The 21342-nt window shown below is 51.3% G+C and overlaps 1 protein-coding gene across 2 annotated transcripts; it reads right to left on the bottom strand.

Moving 5' to 3' along the window:
* Positions 1-380: 380 nt before the first annotated feature.
* On the bottom strand, positions 381-14058 carry LOC101127022 (immunoglobulin lambda-like polypeptide 5). 2 transcript variants are annotated; one of them, XM_063704629.1, is made up of 3 exons: positions 13615-13835; positions 8057-8175; positions 381-848 (listed from the first exon to the last, which is right to left on the bottom strand). In XM_063704629.1, the coding sequence occupies exons 1-3, from the start codon at positions 13818-13820 to the stop codon at positions 529-531; spliced, it is 645 nt and encodes a 214-aa protein (XP_063560699.1). In that variant the 5' UTR covers positions 13821-13835; the 3' UTR covers positions 381-528. The 2 variants fall into 2 exon arrangements, with proteins under 2 accessions (XP_063560699.1, XP_063560698.1); XM_063704628.1 differs by lacking the exon at positions 381-848 and adding an exon at positions 5731-6470 and having other exon boundaries at positions 13615-14058.
* Between the last annotated feature and the right edge of the window lie 7284 nt (positions 14059-21342).

Here is a 21342-nt window from a genome sequence, read left to right as displayed (position 1 = left end):
CTGGCATCTGACCAAGAGTGGACCTATCCCCTGTCCCGGACCAGCAACTCTTTAGCCCAGAGACTGGAGCAGACACAGAAGGCATGCGAGAAGTGCCGTGTGATGTGTGGTTAGGTTTCTATTGAAAGGCAGAATCTAGGAGAGTGTGACACCCCCCTGGTCCCAGCCAGGCCAGGCTGGTGGCTCAGGGGTACAGTGGAGAGCTGAGGAAGGGGTGTCTGGGTGAGGAAGGCATTACCTGCAGAGATGCCCAGGGAACTGAGAACCCCTTCACATAGGCAACTTTCCCACTGGGTTCAGGATTCTTTCCACCCCAAATCGAGAACCCAGGAAAGGCTAGGAATTATATGTGAGAAAAGAAAAAATGAGATAAAACAAGATTTCTGATTGACAATGAGAATATTTATTGAGGGTTTATTGAGTGCAGGGAGAAGGGCTTGATGCCTTGGGGTGGGAGGAGAGACCCCTCCCCTGGGATCCTGTAGCTCTAGTCTCCCGTGGGGGGGGGGGGGGGTGAGGATTGAGAACCTATGAACATTCTGTAGGGGCAACTGTCTTCTCCACGGTGCTCCCTTCATGCGTGACCTGGCAGCTGTAGCTTTTGTGGGACTTCCACTGCTCGGGCGTCAGGCTCAGGTAGCTGCTGGCCGCGTACTTGTTGTTGCTCTGTTTGGAGGGTGTGGTGGTCTCCACTCCCGCCTTGACGGGGCTGCCATCTGCCTTCCAGGCCACTGTCACGGCTCCCGGGTAGAAGTCACTTATGAGACACACCAGTGTGGCCTTGTTGGCTTGAAGCTCCTCAGAGGAGGGCGGGAACAGAGTGACCGAGGGGGCAGCCTTGGGCTGACCTGCAGGGTGGATGAGGGGCAGGGGGTCAGAGTCCTGGTGTCCACCTGGGGAGCCCCTGACCTCAGCATATGATGAGGTGTTGGGGTGCCCTTGTTCAGGGGCTCTGTGTCCGAAGGTCTATGCCAGGCAGAGGGGTCAGGGTGTTTTCCACTATGTCCTGATCTGCACTGGGAGCTGTTTTGTCTTAGACACCTGACCACCTGTCCTGAGATCTCTCGGGGCCTTGGCCCCCCACACCGACATCTGACCCTCAGCGCCCTGACCCTGTCCCCTCCTGCCATCCTGACAGATAAAGAGAGCTCTGTGTCTCTCCTGCACAGCGAACTCTGGGGTTACTTTTCTGGCCTGGCTCCTCAGCTCTGTGGGATGCTGGGGCCTTTTGGTCCCTCAGGCTGTTCCAGCCAAATGTGTGTTCTGGAGCCTGCGTATGGGGCAAGGGCCTGGGGGGATCGGAGAGCCTGTCTGCTGTCCTGGGCTCTCTCTTATTCCGTGGAGTCTTTTCTGGCATCCACCCCACGTCTCCGCTACCTGGTCATAGCAATGGGGCTTTCACGCAGTGGACTCTGCCCCTCTGATCCCCCTGGGCACAGGTGATATGTTCTGAAGAGACCCAGGAGCCCGCCCTTCCCTCACATCTACTCGTTTGGTGACCCTTTCCATGGCTTTCTGGTGTCCAGAGTCTGCTTCTCCCTTCTCCCTCCTGATGGGGTTTCCTGAATCTCAGGCTGGCTCAGGGCTCAGTCCCTGGCAGCCCCCAGACACCCAGGGCAGCCCCTCCACCTCCTACCTCATTCTGGGTCTGGATTCTGGTTCTGGGTCCCAGCTCTGTGATTCCTGAGCATCAGCCCCTAGGGCACTGGGTCCTTCTAAAGTCTCCCAGGAGGTGCCTCCCTCAGACCCCTTGTTCCCAATTCCCCAGGAGATGGAAACCAAGTAACCCAAGGGCAAAGCTGTTCCGACAAGATCCCAGACTGAGGAGGCCAGAACAGAACAAGGCTTAGAGACCCAGCCTGCGCCTGTCAGACAGACAGAGAGACAAACAGAGAGAGAGAGAGAGACAGACAGACAGACAGACAGACAGACAGACAGACAGACAGACGAGGCTCAGTAGGTCATTCTATCTAGTCCCCTGCCCCTGCGGTCAGAGGTGAAGTGGTTGTAGTGACCTGCTGAGGCAAGCAAGGGTCTGAACAGGGAGGGCAGAGGTCCTTGCTCAGGCCTGGGATGCAGGGAGAAAGGCTGACCACAAGTTGAGACAAGATACAGAAACAAACAAAAACAGCAGAAATTGTCCCAAGAGCGGGGAAGGAGAGGGGAGAAGAGACTCACCTAGGACGGTCAGCTTGGTCCCTCCGCCGAATACCACACACTGTGACACAGGCTCATACAAAAACCCTCCCTGGGATGCCCCTAGCCCCAGCCCCCACTGCAGCTGTGAAGGAGGAAGCTGGGGCCAGTGGCCCTGGTGGCATCTGCTCATGAGGGAGTCCACATGGCCTCCACACTCAACCCACAAGGAGAAGGGGACCGGTGACATCCTGTGACCCACAGCAGGATCCCTGGAAATCCAGGCTTCTGGAGGACACTGGGATCTTGAATTTGTTTTTTGTGCCAACCATCACTCAGGCCCAGGGTTGAATTTATTAGGGAGCATCAGTATCGCTAAGGAGTGAATTTCCACAGATGGGATAGGTGGTCTCTTCTCTGCAAAGTTGAACCAACCCATGGTTCAACTTTTGGTAACACCATGGGGTGGTGCAGAGGGTGCCCCTCTCCTCCCATGGAGAGGCTGATTGCCCTAGAGTGCAGTGTTCTGGGAACCTTGGTGGGTTTCAGCCCCACCTTCTGGAGTAGTTCTAGCTGGATAGGCCTGGTCAGTGAGGACTGGCTGGTCCCAATATGAAATGCCAGTCACATCTGTTAGGGTAACCTTGGGAGCATCCCTGCACCCCTGAATCTGGCCTCATGTTGGGTGGGACAGCTGGGGTGGTGGCTGCCGTTGTCTTTTTCAAATGGGGGACATGAGGGAGCCTCCAGAATGTGGTCTCCAAATACCACCTCTCACTAAGGGAAGGGAGATCAGTGGGGGATCCCAGGCCTGGGGCAGGAAAGACACATAAGACAAATAAGAAAGGAACATGATAAGACAGAACCTCTTATCCTCTGAGTAATCAGGAGCCATTTAATCCCCTGGGGCCATGTGAGGAAGTCTAAAGCCACTTGGGGAGACTCCCCCTGGGAAAATATTCATCATTGGTGGCCACCTGTCATCATCAATTAAATATAATGACAGTGGCTTCAAAAACATTAGATGGCTTGAATCCTAGAGTTCACCATGAGAGAAGACATGAATTGTTCACCCTGGAAGGATGGCTGGGCCCTGGATCTTCTGTGTGCAAAGTGGCTCCTTCCTAGAGCATGAAGCACACTCCTGGGTGAACAGAGCCCAGCTGCAGACCTCTGAATTCACAGATGCTCTGCAGCACTGATGAGAAGGAGGTGAACTGAAGCCTCATCCCTCTGCCTTCCTTCCCTTCTGAGGGATGTAGCTATTGACCATCCTATGCAGCTAACATTACTACAAGAGTGAGAATCTGACATGGGTGACCTCGCTGTTAGCAGCTCCCTGTCCTTGGAAGCTATTTTGCAATGTCTAGTCTGAATCCAGTTAAGTCCCTCCATGCTAGAACCATTTTGCAGGGGGGGGAAAAAAAAAAGAAGTAGATGATAGCCCTGGGTTCTTGTTTTGGGAGGTGTGGCTGTATTCCAACCGTGGGAAGGTCCCCGGACAGCTCTCAACTCCTGTAGCTCCTGCCTTGCCAGGCAGCACTAGAGCAACTTAGGAGATATTCACCAGTGACAACCGGCCTGACAGCACATGCGCCCATCACCATTTGATGCCATATTGAATTCTGAAATAAACCACCAAAAACCCCAAAATAACAACAGCACCAACACTTAACTAAGTCAATACGCTTCTGGCATTTGTGAGGGATTTGAGGAGCCCGTGATTATTTCTTGATATTAGGGAATTAGTGACAATTTCTATTTAGTTTTGGTAATAATATTGCAGTTATTTTTAAGCCCATATCTTTCCAGCATAGAAATGGGATATTTACAGCTGAAAAGATGTGATGTCTGGTATTGTGTAATGGAGGGGTTATTCTGCTATGGGTGGGTCAGTAATGTCTGTGAATTGCTTATTTGGGGGGCTGGGTGATGGGAACTTGGGGGCATTATTATTTCTCTGTCTCCTTATGTATGTGTTCAAAGTTTTCCATAATGGAAACTTATAACACAGTGAAAGGAGGTTAGGCAGCTGCTGGGGATGGCCTTGTACCCAGCAGGACTATGGATCTGGCCCTTGGTCATCTCATTTTCCCCTCCATGAAATGGGCTCAGACAGGTGCTGTGGCAACTAGAACCCTCAAGCCTCCTTCTAATGAGAGGCTGGGATTTGGATCAGGGGTGGCTGTGATCAAGCTCTAAGGGGCTCTTTCTTTGCCTCATTGTGACTGCAGAGATTCCTGTCTTTGCAGGCTCTGTCCCTGGCCTGTTGGGATCACCCAGCAGCTCTGGTGAAGGCAGCTGCTACGTCTCTGATGTGCTGGAGGCAGAGACAGGGGGTCTGAGAGTACCCAGGCACTGAGGACTCTCCAAGACAGCTGGGGTCTCCACTCCCAGGAGGCTGACATCATCTGCTGTCAGAGACACTGGGATGAGCGTCTCTGAGATGAGGCAGCAGGTGTACATGGGATGGGGTGGGGAGGCTGCGCCACCATGAGCTACGGAGGGAGAGGGTGCTCTGCGGGCAGGAGGGTTTGTGGGATCTGACTCCTAGTGGAGGCCAGGCCTTGCCTGGAGCCGTCAGCCCACATTCGCTCAGCTCTTATCCAGTCTGACCCAGCCCTGAAGCTCATCCTGAATTCAACTCTGATTAGCCTCCCCCAGGCAATCAATAGATGCAGAGTTTGAGCTTGGATTGGTGACTTTTCTCATTTTCCCAATTTCCCCACATCCTCCTGCTCCTGCAGACTGACTATCATCAAGCTCCAGCCACAAACCAATCAGAAATTAACTCTACCTGGGCCTGACTTAGTGGTCCACACCCTTCATGCTTGACATCCAGCCCCATGCTAGTGTTAACTTTGAGCCTGATCCCCAACCCACAGCCATGTGATCATATACCCATAACATCATGTGCATCAACCTCACCCCATATTCCACAAACTAGTTCCAGGAAACGCTGGTATCTTTCAGAGTGTTTTGGGTCTTCTGAAGGTGAAGAAGGAGATCAACATGCTTTTGGGTATGCTGTGGCTCATCATATTAAACTGGTTCCCTAGTGTAGGACTTGTCAGTATGTCTACTTAGCCAATGTGCATTGTACAAGTCTTAGAAAGACACTTGCGTGTTTCCTTTCCCAATGTTTTTACAAGTTCCCAGTGGCAGCATAGTTATTTATCCCTCACCCAGTAAACACTCTCCTGACTGGTTCCTCGTATACAATGGGGAATTTCACCTTCTGTTCCTGCTGAGACCGTGGCCTTGAGTCAAGGGTGTCCTTTTTCCATTATTGCTGCCTCTAGCCCTCATCTGGTCTCCGGGGACCCCCTTCATTTCTCCTGAATCTCCCCACAGGGCGCCAGCAAACCTCTCACTGGGCCCCTGTCCCTTCCCAGGTGGGCAAGGACTGCAGGACAATTTTGTGCCTTGGATTGCAGTTCCCACTGGCACAGGGAGCTCACCTGGTTCCCTGGCAGGTTAGTGGGGTGTGGGATGATGGAGACATGGGATCTCACCTGGAACTGCCCCCTGTCCCTGAGCAGTGACCCTTCAGCCCAGACACATGACCAGACAGAGACTGCACATTAGAAATGCTGGGTTTTACATGATCAGGTATTTATTGAGAAGTAAAATTTAGGAGGGTGTGGGACTGGTCTGAACTGATGCCAGACTGGTGGCTCAGGGGTACAGTGGAGAGTTGGAGAAGGGTTGACTGGGAGAGGAAGGACCCTCTGGGGAGATGACTCAGGGAGGCTGTGAGCCTCCTCCCTTGGGTGATTTTCACACTGGGTGCAGAATTCCCTGTACCCCACACTGAGAACCCCGGGGAGGCTAGCAATTTATGTGAGAAAAGAAAAAATGAGATAAAACAAGATTTCTGGTTGTCAATGAGGATATTTATTGGGGTTTCATGAGTGCAGGGAGAAGGGCTGGATGACTTGGGATGGGGAGAGAGACCCCTCCCCTGGGATCCTGCAGCTCCAGGCTCCCGTGGGTGGGGTGAGAGTTGGGAACCTATGAACATTCTGTAGGGGCCACTGTCTTCTCCACGGTGCTCCCTTCATGCGTGACCTGGCAGCTGTAGCTTTTGTGGGACTTCCACTGCTCAGGTGTCAGGCTCAGGTAGCTGCTGGCCGCATACTTGTTGTTGCTCTGTTTGGAGGGTGTGGTGGTCTCCACTCCCGCCTTGACGGGGCTGCCATCTGCCTTCCAGGCCACTGTCACGGCTCCCGGGTAGAAGTCACTGATCAGACACACTAGTGTGGCCTTGTTGGCTTGGAGCTCCTCAGAGGAGGGCGGGAACAGAGTGACTGTGGGGTTGGCCTTGGGCTGACCTGTGTGGACAGGGTAGGGGGTGAGAGAGGGCAGACAGAACACCGGGGTGTTGTGGAGCCCCTCTCTCTGTCTAAAGTCTCTGGGAGGGTTCACAGTGTGGCCATCCGGTCCACCCGGGGTTCTCTCCTCTCCTTTCCCCATCTTTTCCACTCATGCCCTGTGGAGAGCAGACAGCTCTGTGCCTTCCTAGGAGCCCTCCCAAGTCACCTTTCCCAGGTGTCCTGGCCCAGCCCCTCTCCTCTACAGCCTCAATTTCTCCATATACCCAGGGCAGGCTGTGTTCCTTCTTCTCTGATCTCTGGAGTCTGAGTTTAGAATCTGGCCTTGACCCCTGGATCCCTCATTTCCATCCCTATACCCCCCCCTCCACCACCCACTTTATTCTTCCGGGACCTAGAGCCTCCTCCGTGAACTGTGGGTCCCCTGCTCATCCTGTAGGACTGTCCTGGCAGGCAGTGTGTGGAGAGACCCAAGCCTGCTTTGAACTGGAGCTTCCTATCCCTCACAGGTACCGGGCTCTGCCCCAGCCCAGCCCAGCCCACTCAGCTCTCCTGGCAAGGAGTGGGCTCCACCTAGACAAGCTTCAGGGCTCCTCTGAGGCTCTGAGATGTTTCCTGTCTCCACAAGCCCGACCACAGAACCCTTCACCTCAGCTGTTCCTGGGGCTGCTCCCACAGACTATGAGACTCAGCAGCCCCCAGGCCCACCCCAGAAGCCTCTGATGACCCCAAACTTCACCTGGTAGCCATGGACTTCTCTGCACCCCTCATTCACTCCCCTCTGGTCGTTTCCTGAGTCTAACATGCGTTTTGAGGAAGGCAGGAGGCCGATCCGTGAACAGAGAGACACTGGGCCCCAGAGGTGACGGGGCTCCAGGGACAGACACATCTCTGCCCTAAGAGACTGTCTCCTTTCTGGTGACTGTCCTGGGAGGGTTGGATTCTGGCACCTCACCCAGTCTCACCTGTCCCTCTGTGTCCCCATGTCCTCATGACCCAGCACAGGCCACAGAGCTGCAGCCTAGACCCAGAGCCCTCTCTGTGCCCTCCATTGGTCTCCCCTTGGGGTGACCTCTGTGTCACCGGGCCCCCGTGTGGCCCTCCCAGGCTGGATTGGCACCCAGTCCTCAGCCTAGACCCTCAGCTGTTCTTGGGGCTGCTCCCCTAGACTATGAGACTCAGCAGCTCCCAGGCCCACCCCAGCAGCCTCTGTCCTTGACCCCAGGGGTCACTGGGCAATGTCCCTAAGGACACTGTAGGGCCCCTCATCAGAACCAGCCTCTGTCCCTCACTCAGACATCTACCCTGGAATACAGGAGGAGCCCTGACCCTGCCCAATCCCAGCTCAGGCCCCGGGACCAGGCTGCATCCAGCTGTTGGAGCCTGAAAGTGGCTGCTCCCACTGTGAAGGCCCTTCCTGCCGGTTACCCGGAGACTAATGCACCTCCTCCAGGCCCCATGGAGAAAGGTAAGGGTCAGTGCTTAAGGCTGGGAGGACAGAGGGGAGGAAGCCCCAGAGAGAGAAAACAGATTTTCCAGGGACAGCAGAGGGTGAGACAGGTTGGGAAAGGTTGAGAGCCACTTACCTAGGACGGTGACCTTGGTCCCAGTTCCGAAGACATAACACAGTGACTGAGGCTCAGACCAAAACCCCCGGGGCCAGCACCTGGGGTCTGCTCTCTGGGGGCTGGGCTGGAGCAGGAGCCTGCTGGGCATGACGGGCACAGGGTTGCAGTGGGCGTGGCTGGGACCTAGACATGAGGCAGGGGGGTGGCCAGCCCCCTAGAGGTGTCCCTGTGCCTGTCTCCTGTCCAAGGCAAGTGCCACACACAGCCTTGGAGTCACCCCAGTGTGTGTCTTTCCTGAGGCTGTTGGTGCTGATGACAACACTGGGACCAATAGGTCCCAGCAACTCCCTGAGTGACACATCCCTTCCTGTGCAGTGTGGCAGAGGAGTGCTGAGTTGGCTTGGACCTGTCCAACCTCGTCTGGCCTCATTTAAAGGGCCTCTGAGTCCCCCACACAAGTGTCCCCAGTGAAGCCAGGCTGGCTTTCTCCCTGGATTGAGAGCACTGGGTCATTCCTGACTCAAGTGGAGATTCCTCTGCTTTCTACCCATGGAGACGCGGTTCAGTCCCACTTAGTGCATGAAGCTTTTTCTGATCTCTGAGATCATTCTATCTACCCATCCATCCAATTTTCCATCCAGCTATTCGTCTATTCATCTGTTTGTCCATCAATCTATCATCCATCCATCCATCCGTCCATCCATGCATCTGTCCACTCATTCATCCGACAACAGCTCCCAAGCACCCATCCGTGTCAGGCACTGTTTTTATGCTGGGACATGGCAGGATCCCCTGGCTCTCAGCCTCATCTCTCCCTCAAATCTCTCTGGTTAAGGCCAACAGTCCTTTGCCCCAGTTCAGTCTGCAGTTCTTCCCCATCCCCTTATGTCTCTGCAAGAAGGTTTTCTTTCTAGTCACTCTCCCCTCCTTGGTGTCTGAGACTGCCCCCTCTCCTCCTCCTTGGCTTTCCTTTCTACCAGGCCCATGCCCAACTGCTGACTCCCAGATCCCCACCCTGGGTTCTGCTCTCTGTATTCTCCTAATTTTCTCTGCATCTGACCCTCATTGTGCACACTCACAACTGTCCAGGGGTCTTAGATCCCTATTTCCAGCCCTTACCTCTCTTCTTGGCTCCAGATTCACATATATTCTGCCTCCTCAACCTATGTCTGCTTGGATGCCCTGTAGACACCTCCAACTCAACAGATCACAACTAAACTTATTTCTGTATAACTTGCTCCTCCACAGAGTCCTCACTTCAGCAAGTTACTCTTCAAGCCAGAGGCCTGGGGACATCGCAGAATGCCTTCCCCTCATTGTATTGCCCTCTGTCCTAGACATCCTAGCATGACACAAGATACTATTAACATCCTACAGAGAAAAAGAAAAACACCCAGGTCACACTCTAAGAGTTTATGATGGCAACAATCCTCAGGTTTTTCCAAATCTGATTTTATTCCCCAAGGCAATTTATTCACATTGGAAGATACCCATTGTGACGGGGCCAGCAACTTTCATCTTAGCAGCAGGTTGTATTTAATACATTTGTATTTAAGACATGTGCAGAAGATTTTTGAAGCAGAATTTAATATAATAGTAATATAAATTCAACACTTGTTTCTCATATAAAGAAAGCAAACATTTAGCCTTTTATTGTTACTGAAGAAAATTTTCTTAACTCAGTGAAGAATATCTCCCCAAATTTACAGCAACCTTCATATTTAAAGGCAAAACATTTAAAGAATCAGAAACAAGGCAAGGTTGTCTAGTCTCACTTTTATTATTCAGCATATTGTATAGATTCCAGCCAATGAAATGACATAAAAGGGGGAGAGAAGGAGGTATAAATATTACAGAAAAAGAGAGAAAATTGTTCTTGGCAAATGGTGTGATAGTTAACTAAACACACAAACACACACACACACACACGGAGAATCAGCTGAAGAACTGCTGGAATTAATACAAGAGTTAAAGTGTCTGGATACAAGAGCAACATACAAAAGTTAACAGGGTTCCTTGCTATAGAAACAGTAATCATTTACGATATAAAATTGTGAAAAAATTTATAACTTCAATAAAATTATATTTACAAACCCTTTATGAATAAAAAACAAAGTGTGCAAGATTTGCATGAATAAAATATTAAACCACTTCTCTGAGTGAATGGAGAGTACATCATGTCTCTGAACAAAAACACTGAGCATTATAAAGATAGCAGTTCTCAAATTAATCCCTTATTCTGTGATATTACCACATAACACCAGAAGAGTGATTTTTGAAAATGAGAGAACCAATTCTGCAGTCCAACTCTAAGAATGACAGATAATAGACATGACTATTTTGAGAAAAAGTAACAATGACGGGTTCTTTCCCTACCAGTTACCGAACATACCATAAAGCTAAAATAATCAAAACAGGGTGGGCGCAGGAATAGCTCAATAAACCAAGAGAACCACAGAAAGAATGTAATAAATCAGTAATGTAGTAGTTGAGAAAAGTTGCATTTATATTCAACAAATGTGTGATGATTGGCTTTCCTATTTGGAAAATAAGGTCTTATTCCTACATCCACAAAAATAAACTCCAGGGGAAGTAAAGAAAAAAAAAAAAACACCAATACACCAAAAGTACCAGAATAAAACAGAAAAATGACTTTATAATATTGAAATAAAGACAACTTCCTACACATGGTGGAGGTCACAGAAACCATAAAGAGAAGATTAAACCAGTTCAACACATAAAAATTTACCACAGTTTTATGGTGGGAGACCCCACAAACAAAAGACCCGTAAAACAGACCAGGGAAAAATATTTACAATACATACACTAAACAAGTGGTTAAAATCCCAAATATATCCCAATATGTTATTGATATATAAAAAGATGAAAGCAACTGAATGGAAAGGCGGGCAACATGATGACCAGTTAATTCACAGACGAAATAAAACCAATAAATAAAAATATAAAAAATAATTTCACCACTAATAAAATACACAATAAAACAATAAACGCATTCAATTTTTTGCTCATCAGATGGGTGGAATATAAAAAGATCAACAATTTTGCATTATTTGTGAGAATGTAGGAGCGAAGGCACTACCATTCACCAGAGTGAGTGGACACAGACTTTTGGAAACACTACCTATAACATTTCAAAAGTACATTCTCTCTGATCCAGCAATTCCACTTTTAGGCATCTATCCTGGGGAGATATATAAGCGCACTTTGTACACATACACACACACACACACACACACACAAATTTCCACTGCAGCATCATTTGTCATTTAGATTTTTTAGTGGAAATAAATTCTGGCTCATCTAAACTTTGCTTATAAAACAAAGTTTATAAGCAATGAATGTGGTTAATCCATATGGACTGATACAGAAAGTGTCAATAATAGATTAAAAGTTGGTAACATGCAGAATATGGCTCTACTTTTGCAAAATAAAATCCCAACACCAACTGTGTGTGTGTGTGTGTGTGTGTGTGTGTGTGTGTGTGTGTGTGTGTGTGTGTTTTCAGGGAAACACACACACACAGGAAAAGTTCTGGAAGTATATTGACCAACCTGACAGTGGCTATCTCTGGGAAGAGGTGGGAGATGGTAAGCAGAAGCAGTTGCTTTTACTTTATATACTTCTCTGCTTAATCTTTTTTTTTTGGCAAGAAAAAAGAGTAATGTACAAAAGTCATTACATTTTGTAATATACTCATTACAAAAAGAGTAATGCACATGAGTACATTACTGTTGTATTAAAAATTATATTAGAAGAAATGTCTCTTTTTGTGAACAGCTTCGCAAAACCAGAAAATTATAAAGCCACATTAAAATTAGGTGAAATCCCATCAGCCAGCCAGACACACCATTGACATTTTTCTATATTTTCTGACAGGTTTTTGAAAATGCATATATACTTTAAAAACACAGTTGGGTCAGGTGCAGTGGCTCACGCCTGTAATTCCAGCACATGGGAAACTGAGGCAGAAAGATTGCTTGAGCTTAGGAATTTGAGACAGGCCTGAGCAATATAGCGAGGCTCTGTCTCTAAACTAATAATAATCCTAATCAAAATTAGCCAGGCGTAGTGGCCTGCAACTGTAGTCCTAGCTACTCAGGAGGCTGAGGCTGGAGGATCTTTTGAGCCCTGGAGGTTGAGGCTGCAGTGAGCTGTGGCCACGCCACTGTACTCCAGCCTGAGCAACAGAGCAAGACTGTTTCAAAACAAAAACAACAACAACAATCCCCCAAATACAATTGTGTTTTTTCACACCCTTTCTGGTAGATATTTGGATTATTTCCAGTTTTCTCCCATCACTAATAATGCTGAGCTAACCACCCTTGTTATAAAGATTTGGTTACAGCTTTGATTATTCCCTCCACCAACCCTTAGGATAAATTCCTAGAAGTGGAATTGCCCAGTTTAGATAAACACACTTTGTTTTTTTGACTCGCTGCCTACTGCTAAAATGGTTATACATTTTCAATGCCCATAGACAGTCCCCGAGCGTGTCTGCTCCCCTCTGCTCAGCCCTCACTTCAACTTCATGCTCCCATTTCATAGGAAACTGGGCCCCTGGGTGCTCTGAATCTGAGTGTCCTCCCCATCCCCAAGGCACGGCTTCCTCCAGCATCCCCACCTACCCTGGACCTGGCCATCACCCCCCCTCCTCCCTCCTCTAATCGGGCGTCGCATCAGCCTCCAATCCGGTGCTGATTTTTCCAAAAACACAAATCTGACTCTGATAATCCATCTACCTAAATCCATCCAAGGACTCGTCCTGGACTGGGAATGGGGCACGGACCCTGTGGTCTTCCTGCCTCCCCTTGCCAGTCACCCAGGAGCTCCCAGCCTCATCCTGTGCTCTCCTCTCCTCTGATGCTGCTCTGTCTTTTGGGGGCACCCATCACCAGCCAGTGCCCCTCGATCTGTGAGACCAGCCTGGGCATCATCCCAGAGGGAGATCCCCTCTCCCTTTATTGCTCCAAACATGGGCCGTGGGCCTGTTCCAATGACTGGACAGCTCCCCTCGGTTCAACCCACCCTCCCTGTGTCCCTGAGCCTGGCCCCAGTAAGCATTTATGTGCAAGTCGGTGAACAGACAGCCTTGGGGGAGACCAAACCAAGCCCTTGCTGCCTTCTCCAGGGAGTGGCCCCTGCCCTCACTGGGCAGGAGGCACATGGGCAGAGAGGAGGAGGGGGAGTAACAGGCCTGGGCACCCTGTGGGGACAGTGGCCACCACCGCCTGTGGATGTCCTGTCCCTGCCTCTGTTCCTTCCCTACCCAGAGGACTAGGACTAGGTGATTGAGGCACTGACCCTGGTGGAAATTTAAGTGGCGCCAGAAAACCCAGAAATCAAGAAAAATAATATCGTAATATGATATTAAAAACAATAATTCAAACAAATCTGTGATGGACAAAATATCAACCCATTACTTAAAGCCAGTGTCAGCCCAGGCCCCTCTTAGGGGTTAACCTTCCTCCTCACTCCTCTGGCTTGTCTCCCCTTGGTCACCCTTTCCCAGCTCTGCCGCAGGACCCCCACATCCCCTGGAATCTCTTGCCCCTTACCTGCCCCACAGGCTCCGCAGGCTGGATCGGCTGCTTCCAACTGAGGCTCCAGGGTCTGGGTCCCCGCTTTGCAGTGCAACCATTGAGCGCAGCAGGCCATGGGCGACCACGGCCAGACCCAGCAGCAGCAGGGGCCAACGCTGCCTGGGACCAGGGCCCAGCTCCTCAGGGGTCTCACAACCCACTTGACCTGTCTTGGGTCTCATTGGCCTTCAGGGTCAGGGGCACCTCTGGCCCGACTTGCAGCATGGGCTCCCTGGAGGACGGTGCCCTGGTCCCTCTCGCCAGCAGGGCTGTTACAGTACACCCCAGTCCATTGGCTCTGTCCTCTCCCTGGACTGGCTCTGGTCCCTGTCCCTAGCCCAGGCCCTTCCAGGGTCCATGGCTGTCACCCCTGGGGATCTCTCCCAGAGGGGCATCTACCAACTGCCCTGAAGCGGTCACAATCCAGGGCTCAACTGCCTCCCACCACAGCCGCCTGCCTGGCCCCGCCCCTGGGTGGTGCACACCTGACCCACTTCGCTTCCCCATTTCCCAAAGGGCAGCCTGGGTCTGTGGAGCATCTCCCTAGGGCCTAGAGAGCTGCCCAGCAGGAGTCCCCAAGGGCTTGAGCTCAGGGGGTTGGGGCTGGGGCTGGAGCTGTGGCTTCTTTTCTGATCAGTCTTCCAGGCTGGGTGCCTGTACACTGCACTCCAGCCAGTTGGGACCAGCCCTTTCTTGGCTGGGTTGGTTAAGCCTGGCTGGCTACCCTGTGGCCCTTTCCTGAGTCAGGCAAGAGCCCTGCAGGGAGTGATTCTATATCCTTCAGGCAAGGAAGAGTGGTGAAGTCATCAATGTGGAGTCTATCTAGACCTAGGTTACCTCTGGGCCTCAGTTTCCTTATCTGTAAAATGGGGAGAGTTCCTCTGCAGCATGAAGCTTATGAGGATTAAAGAAACCATGTGTTTGAAAAGCACTCAGTGGGTGTTGAATAAATTCTGGTTCTTTTTTTGTTCTTCTCTTACTTTGGGATTCACAACTTGTGGGGTGTCCTTGGGGCAAGTGTCCCTGTTTTACAGGTGAGAAAATTACCATCCAGGGAAGATGAATGCAGGGTCCAATATCATTCCTTAAGTAGGGAACAAGCTGCGCTAGGATCTAGGAAGGGGCTCGTCCCCTGTATTTCTATTCGTCTGTCCACCTGGAATACTCGTGCCTGGCTCCATTCGGCAGTGGTGGAGGAGGAGAGGGCTGGCAGGTGCTTTAAGTTGGGGTCCTTTTTGACTATGATATGGGAATATGATGCACAATACAACAGTAATAGCAATGTTCTTTAGCCCTGGTGCTTTACAAGCACTAATCCTGGGAGCTAAGATTATCTACTGTCCTCCACATTTGAAGATGAGGAAATGCTGCTCAGGCTGATTCCCTACTTTTTTAATGTCACAGGGCCAAGAGGCAGTAGGTCTGGAGTCAGAATCTGAGGCCTGGTCCTTGCATGACACTAGGGCGTGCTTTGCTGATGATGGCATGGCTTTCTGGGTCTAGGTGGTAACACACTGCTTGGTGCATGGGAAAACCCAGAGCTTGGCACAAAGGAGTGGCTCAATTAAACATGGACTGAATCTGGTTGAATAAACCTCTTTTGCTTCATGTGGCCACTTGTGTCATTTGCACTCCTTTACGCCCCATTCACTGCTCCCATCTTTTCTGTTGCCCTGAGAGCCTAGTATAAAAATGTTTGAGGAGATCTTCAGGACCCCATACTCTGGTGAGAAAGACCCCTGCTCTGCCACCTTACATTACAGAACTGCAATGAGGGTCTGCCCTCTTGCTTTCCAGTTACTTTTTCTGCCACAAAATCTTTAAAAATATCTGCTCAAGTTCAGATCTGCAGCCCTCTAGGACTCTCAATGTTTTGTTTTAGCAACTCTCAGAGGAGCCTCCTAGGACTTCCTAAGGTGAATTTCCTGGGAGGCCCCTTTGAGAATTGCTTGGTTCACGTTTTGTGTCAGATACTCCTTAACTTCCTTGATACATTTGGTGACAAGCCAGACATTTTTGTGGGCTATGGTAACAAATAGCCTGAGACTTCATTTCATTGATAAAGTTGATGGTTGTTGGGAGACAGTGGTCTACTATGGATCTCTGCATTTCTGCATGTCTCTTGGGCAAAGGCACTGATTGTGGATTATCTTTTCAAGAGTGTTTGTAGAGTGAACAACCTCGGAAGGTACAGAGAATGCCTCTCTTTGGAGCAAAACACAGATATATGCTTACTGTCAAGTATGAAATATTTGGGATCCCTGAGCTCTGGCATGCAGATGTCACCTGGCCCTCTTTGCATCACCTTGTGGAACTGGTGCAAGACAATGCTGATACCTTGGCAACTGCTATTGCTGTGAAAAACAGATTATTCGTTGTCTCTGACCCAGGAGTCTTGTATCTTCTGCCAGCATCCATGGCACTGTGGCAGGCTTACTTTTTAGTCTGCAAATAGGATGAAGTCTCAGACTCTTAACAGTTCTTGAAAGTGATGATAATGAGGAGGAGGAGGAAGAAAGAGACGAAGTTGAGGATGGTGATCATGACTTAATGGTTCGACTCATTGAATCAGTTTTCAAAGATCTCCAGGCTGGATCTTTATACACACTGCTTGGGTAACTTTTGAGGACCAGGTGCTGGGGGCTGGATTATACAAATAATCACCACACATCCCTGTCCTTCAAGATAGGCAAGGCACTGAGCAGTAACGGGGTGTAGGTGCCCTAACAGACATCATTCAGGGCACAAGGGAGGGCCCTGGGAAACCCCTGGTCCAGCACAGCTTCTCCACTGGGGAGCTTGGCCTATTCCTGCCTCTGATCTTGGGCTCCTTGGATGTTCAGGGCTGGGGTAGGGTCTGCCCTGGGAGTATCTAGACTGAAGCTGCTCCCTTCCAGCCCCTCTGTGGGTATGACACTCACCCACTGCTCAGGACCCAGAAGCTGTGGTTCCTTTCAGGGACAGTCCCAGGTCTTGGGGATAAAAAGGGGCTGTCCCTAAATGTAGCATACCCAGCTGCTGCCCCTACCCCCACCCTTGCACCTGCCATGGCCTCTGGATAGACATCGTCACCGCAGACCACATCCTCCCATGGTGGCTGTAGTCGGAAATCCGAGTCTGGCTGGGGACTCTGGAGGACTGGACTAGGCCTCCCCAGCAGGTGCAGCTGCAGCTCTGGCCACCCAGGCCTACTCCCTGCCCTGAGATGTGCAAGGGCTGGATCCAGGCCTGGGCAGAAGAGGCCAAGTCCAGCTGTCCTGTTTGGCGGACCCCCTGCTCAAGGTCTGTGGTGCCTCTGCAGAGCTCTCTGGGTCCCGCCCTGGCCCTTCTCTCCCAAAGCAGAGGGGTGTACCCCATCCAGTTGCTTCTACCCTGCTCCATCTCTGAGGGTATCCCCCACCTTGGCCTCCTGCTGGTCAGTCCCCTGCCCAGTCTCCATCCCCCAGGTCCCAGAAACTCCACCTGCAGGCACTGCAGACTCCTCTCCCCAGACTGCAGGGATCCCCAGCTCCCCACTCCCCACCATCCCTAAATTCAAGCTGGCTGGTCCTTCTTGTCTCATCTTAAGCCTCTCACTCTTGGGATCTGGGGGAGTCTGAGGCACAGGATGACAAAAGTATTGGCTGGGGATATGACAAACGTTCTGGATCTCTGAGTCCCCAGAGTTAGAAGCTGGCTCTGCAGCTCCTGATCCCCCTCTGAGGAGTCCTCAGGAACCCCAAAGACCCCAGCTCTTCTGGTGATCCTGGGTTGCAGCCTCCACCCCAGCTCTCCTCCAGGAAATGGGAGAGATCCCTGCTCCCTTTGTAGATGTCACAAAGTGGACTTGCCAACCTGGCAGGGAGGTCTTCTAGCTCCTTCTACCAATGTGGAAACTCAGTCTCAGAGAGGGAGAGTTTCTTGCCCGAGGCACACAGCGACTTGGTGTAAAGACTGTGTCTTGGAACTTACTAATAGCAATCAAAGACCTGGAGGACCAGCCTTTTTGGACATGAGGTGGAGCCAGCCTGGAACTGGAGGGTGGAGTTTTGGGAGGTTTCTGTTCTTTAACCACCACCAGCTGCCTGGAGTGCAGCTGTAAGGGGACAGTCCAGTAGGGGGCAGAAGAGACCAGCAGTAGAGGAAGCCTGAGGAGGAACTGGCTGGAGCTCTTCAGAAGAGAAAGGCCAAGACCCAGGGGAGGGCTCTGGTGGCCGGGCAGAAGGGGGTGCAGGGGCCTGACTCTGGTTTTGCATCCCTGTGGGTACTCACTCACCTGTGGGACTGTGGGTAGGACTAAGAACGAAACCACTGAGGTGAGTGAGTCAGATCCTGAAATTTTGTTCATTGTGGGTTTGTTGGGCATTAATTTCGACTTTTGAAAATATTGCATTATTATTTATCTGGGCCACTAGGTTTTTGGATGCTCCTTTAACTTTTGCATTCAAGGTGAGTGATGGCTATCACTTGGAACTCCAGGAAACCAGTCTCTGGAGACATGCACATAGAGGCTATATATCTGACATACAATCGTAGAGCCCTGAGTCTCGGCTTGAGAATATCATACCTCTAGCAGTGAAAGAGCCAACTGTCCCACTCAACACTGTGTCCCCAGTCACCTGGCTTGGCACCTGGCACATAGTGGGTCCTCCGTGAATATTTCTTGACCAAATGAATAAATGGACCAGGATTCAACACCAGGCCTCTTTGACCAGAACCTCTTCCCTCTACACCCAGGGACCTCCAGCTTGGGAAGACCCTCAGGGTTGGACTCACTCACACCTCAGAGGACCACCAGCTCTTCCCTCTGCCACCTCCTAGGGAAGGGGCTATAGAGCATCTACTCACTGTGACATCACCTACCCCTGATACAGGCCCCGAGGCCCGAAATCTAGGTGACACTTAGAACCTCCTCTGTCTAGGACTCTCTCCCCTGCCTGGTACGAGGAGTACTCCAGGCACATCAACCACTGGTGTCTGGAGAGGCGAATCTCTGTTTTTGTTGTCCCTGAAGTCGTTTTTCACAACTGGAAACATCTTCTGTCTGGACCGAGCAATAAGACCCCTGAAGCCACTCTGACCCCCGCTTAAGGGGTCCCTAGGAACCTTGAAGACCCCAGCTCCTCTGATGATCCTGGGTTGCAGCCTCCACCCGAGCTCTCCTCCAGGAAATAGGAGAGGTTCCTGCTCCCTCTGTAGATGTCATGGACTGGCCCACCTGGCAGGGGGTCTTCCCACTACTGATGAGAGAGGAAAGAGGAGAGGAGAGAGAGGAGAGAGAGGAGAGAGAGAGAGAGAGAGAGAGGGAGAGAGAGGGAGAGAGAGGGAGGGAGGGAGGGAGGGAGAGAGAGAGAGAGAGAGAGAGAGAGAGAGAGAGAGAGAGAGTGAGTGAGAGAGAGAGTTCCAGGGCCCTTACTGCAGCCCTGGAAAATGCCTGTCACTGCTTCCAGTGGGCAGACTAGGAAGCTGAGGCCCAGGGAGTTTAGAAGCAACCCTAGTGGGAGTGAATGGGCCAGGGGAACTAGGATTCCAGACTCCCAGCCTGGATGTTGGAGTTAGCCAAGGAGATGCAGCCAAGTGGGCTTGAAGGCCAGCTTGAAGGCCATATGCCCAACAGCCTAGGTCACTGTGGGCTGGTTTCCCACCCATCATCTCTGAGGGTGATTGGGATCTCTACAAATATGAGACACAGGGACTGGCCTGGTTCTGTAGGGAAGGTTCTGCCCAAGTCTCTGGGCCTGGGCTTCTCTGCAGAGGCTGGGCATGGAGCAGGGGGAGGAGCCAGGGTGAGCACAGGGAGGGCCTTGGGGCAGGGAGGAGACAGGAGATGAGGAAGCAATGTTGGTTGTGGGGAGTGGAGGGGAAGCCCCAGTAGAGGGAGGAGGAGCCTGGAGATGCTGCTGGGAAGGACTGGACCAGACTTCCATCCCTCTAACCTCTGCCCAGCCCAAGCAGCAGGTAGCCCTGGGAGGCCAGTTCCTCATGACTGCCCCCCAACACCGCTTGGGGGACCCTCATGTGGTCATTTCCATCACAAGAGGAATGACCCCTGTGGGACTGGGCCAGCTGAGCCCGCATCTCTCATCTCTGCTTATGGATTTGTTTGTGTCTAGGGATTTAATAAACTCCTTTCTCTTCCGTTGTCACTTTTCAGCCTGCAATGAATGTTTGTGCTGAGGACCGAGACCAGCTGTGTCAATGTTAACTGCTGGTTCCAGGATACTCTTTCCCAGGTGGATGAGGGTGAAAACAATAAAGAATGTCACTCATTGCTTCAGGGAATTCCTGAAAACCAATTATCCAGGTAAGTGTTCTGCTCAAGAGAGCACACAGTTCTCACCTATGTAAATTGCTCACTTATCCAATAAATATTTACTGATCAAGACTTGATTCAAGACCTTCCCTTCTCTGTGTCCACCAGCCTGTGCTATGATGTCACAGATGGGCCCCAATTCTAGTAGGTTCCTTCCTTGTAAGACCTGCCTTTAACTGCTCACGTGCATATCCTGAAACCTCATAAACACTTTCCATTGCCCTGTGCCTTCTGAGACACTAAAATGATTCCACCCTAGGGCTAGTCTCCCTTGATACTAATAGAGTTGGTGCTACTTAGATATCAGGGTTTCTGGGGTCTTTTGGGAGCTGGCATTTGATCATCAAAATGACTAGCTCAGTTTATTCTGGGATAAGCTGAGCCTAGAGGTGGGCAGGAACTTGCTCCCGTCTCTCAGGAACATTAAGGGCAGGGATAGGACTGGAAACTTCCATTCCACGTGGAAGGCTCCCTCCTGCTCAGTGTGACAGGGCAGGAGAGAGGGAAGGGTCTTGTGAGCCAGGCCGAGGTGGCTGGTTTCTGTCTCACTTCCGCATCTGCCTGTGTCACTGTGTGCAGTGCTGCTGTCCCACGCCTGACAGTAATAGTCAGCCTCATCCATAGCCTGGGTCCCGCTGATGGTCAGAGTGGCTGTGTTCCCAGAGTTGGAGCCAGAGAATCGCTCAGGGATCCCTGAGGGCCGCTTGCTATCTTGATAGATGACCAGCACAGGGGACTGGCCTGGCTTCTGCTGATACCAGTAAGCATATTCATCCCCCAATTTATCTCCAGAGCAGGTGATGCTGGCTGTCTGTCCTGGGGACACTGACACTGAGGGTGGCTGAGTCAGCTCATAGGAGGCCACGGAACCTACAGGAGAGAAAAAGGGAGAGAAAAGGCTTGAAACTGAGGAGCCGAACTCCAAGTAAATCTTCCCACGTGCCTGGCCTGGACACAGATCCAGGGATGAAAGAGCCCTAAGGCAGTGTGAGCACATGAGCACTGTGGGGGCGGGGGATTTCAGCACCCCCCAGCCCATCCACCTGCAGCAGGGTCATGAGCATCCTGCCCACCACAGGCAGGGCCCTGCTGAGCTCAGAGTCAGGGCCAGGCTGGACCCAGAGCCCTGGGACTGGACCAGTGGCTAGGACCCTAGGGGCAGCACCTGTGCAGTAAGCAAGGACGCCGAGGAAGAGAGGGATCCAGGCCATGGCTGAGGCACCTCCGATGCTGCTTCCTGAGGCCCAGGCTGGGCAGGTTCTTCCAGGCCTCTCTTATCCCCTTGCTGGAAAGAGCGGCCCGTGATGCAAATCAGCAGTTAGGGGCTGCTGCAGGAGGAGCTGTGTGGTTTCCAGAGAAGGGCTCAGCCCCAAGGGACAGAGAGAGAGGGGGCCCCTAAAGACCCATCCTCA

The sequence above is a fragment of the Gorilla gorilla genome, chromosome 23, assembly GCF_029281585.2.
Source record: "Gorilla gorilla gorilla isolate KB3781 chromosome 23, NHGRI_mGorGor1-v2.1_pri, whole genome shotgun sequence".
NCBI lineage: Eukaryota > Metazoa > Chordata > Mammalia > Primates > Hominidae > Gorilla > Gorilla gorilla.
Note: the sequence above shows the minus strand (reverse complement) of the source record. Positions and strands in the feature narration are given on the sequence as shown.

Excerpts from the sequence above, each read along its gene's own strand:
- LOC101127022 (XM_063704628.1), bottom strand. The coding sequence starts at position 13,820 with ATGAGACCCAAGACAGGTCAAGTGGGTTGTGAGACCCCTGAGGAGCTG. Across the intron at positions 8,176-13,614 it reads CTGCGGAGCCTGTGGGGCAG|GCTCCTGCTCCAGCCCAGCC; the intron begins GTAAGGGGCAAG and ends CATGCCCAGCAG. Across the intron at positions 6,471-8,056 it reads GACCAAGGTCACCGTCCTAG|GTCAGCCCAAGGCCAACCCC; the intron begins GTAAGTGGCTCT and ends CTGTCCACACAG.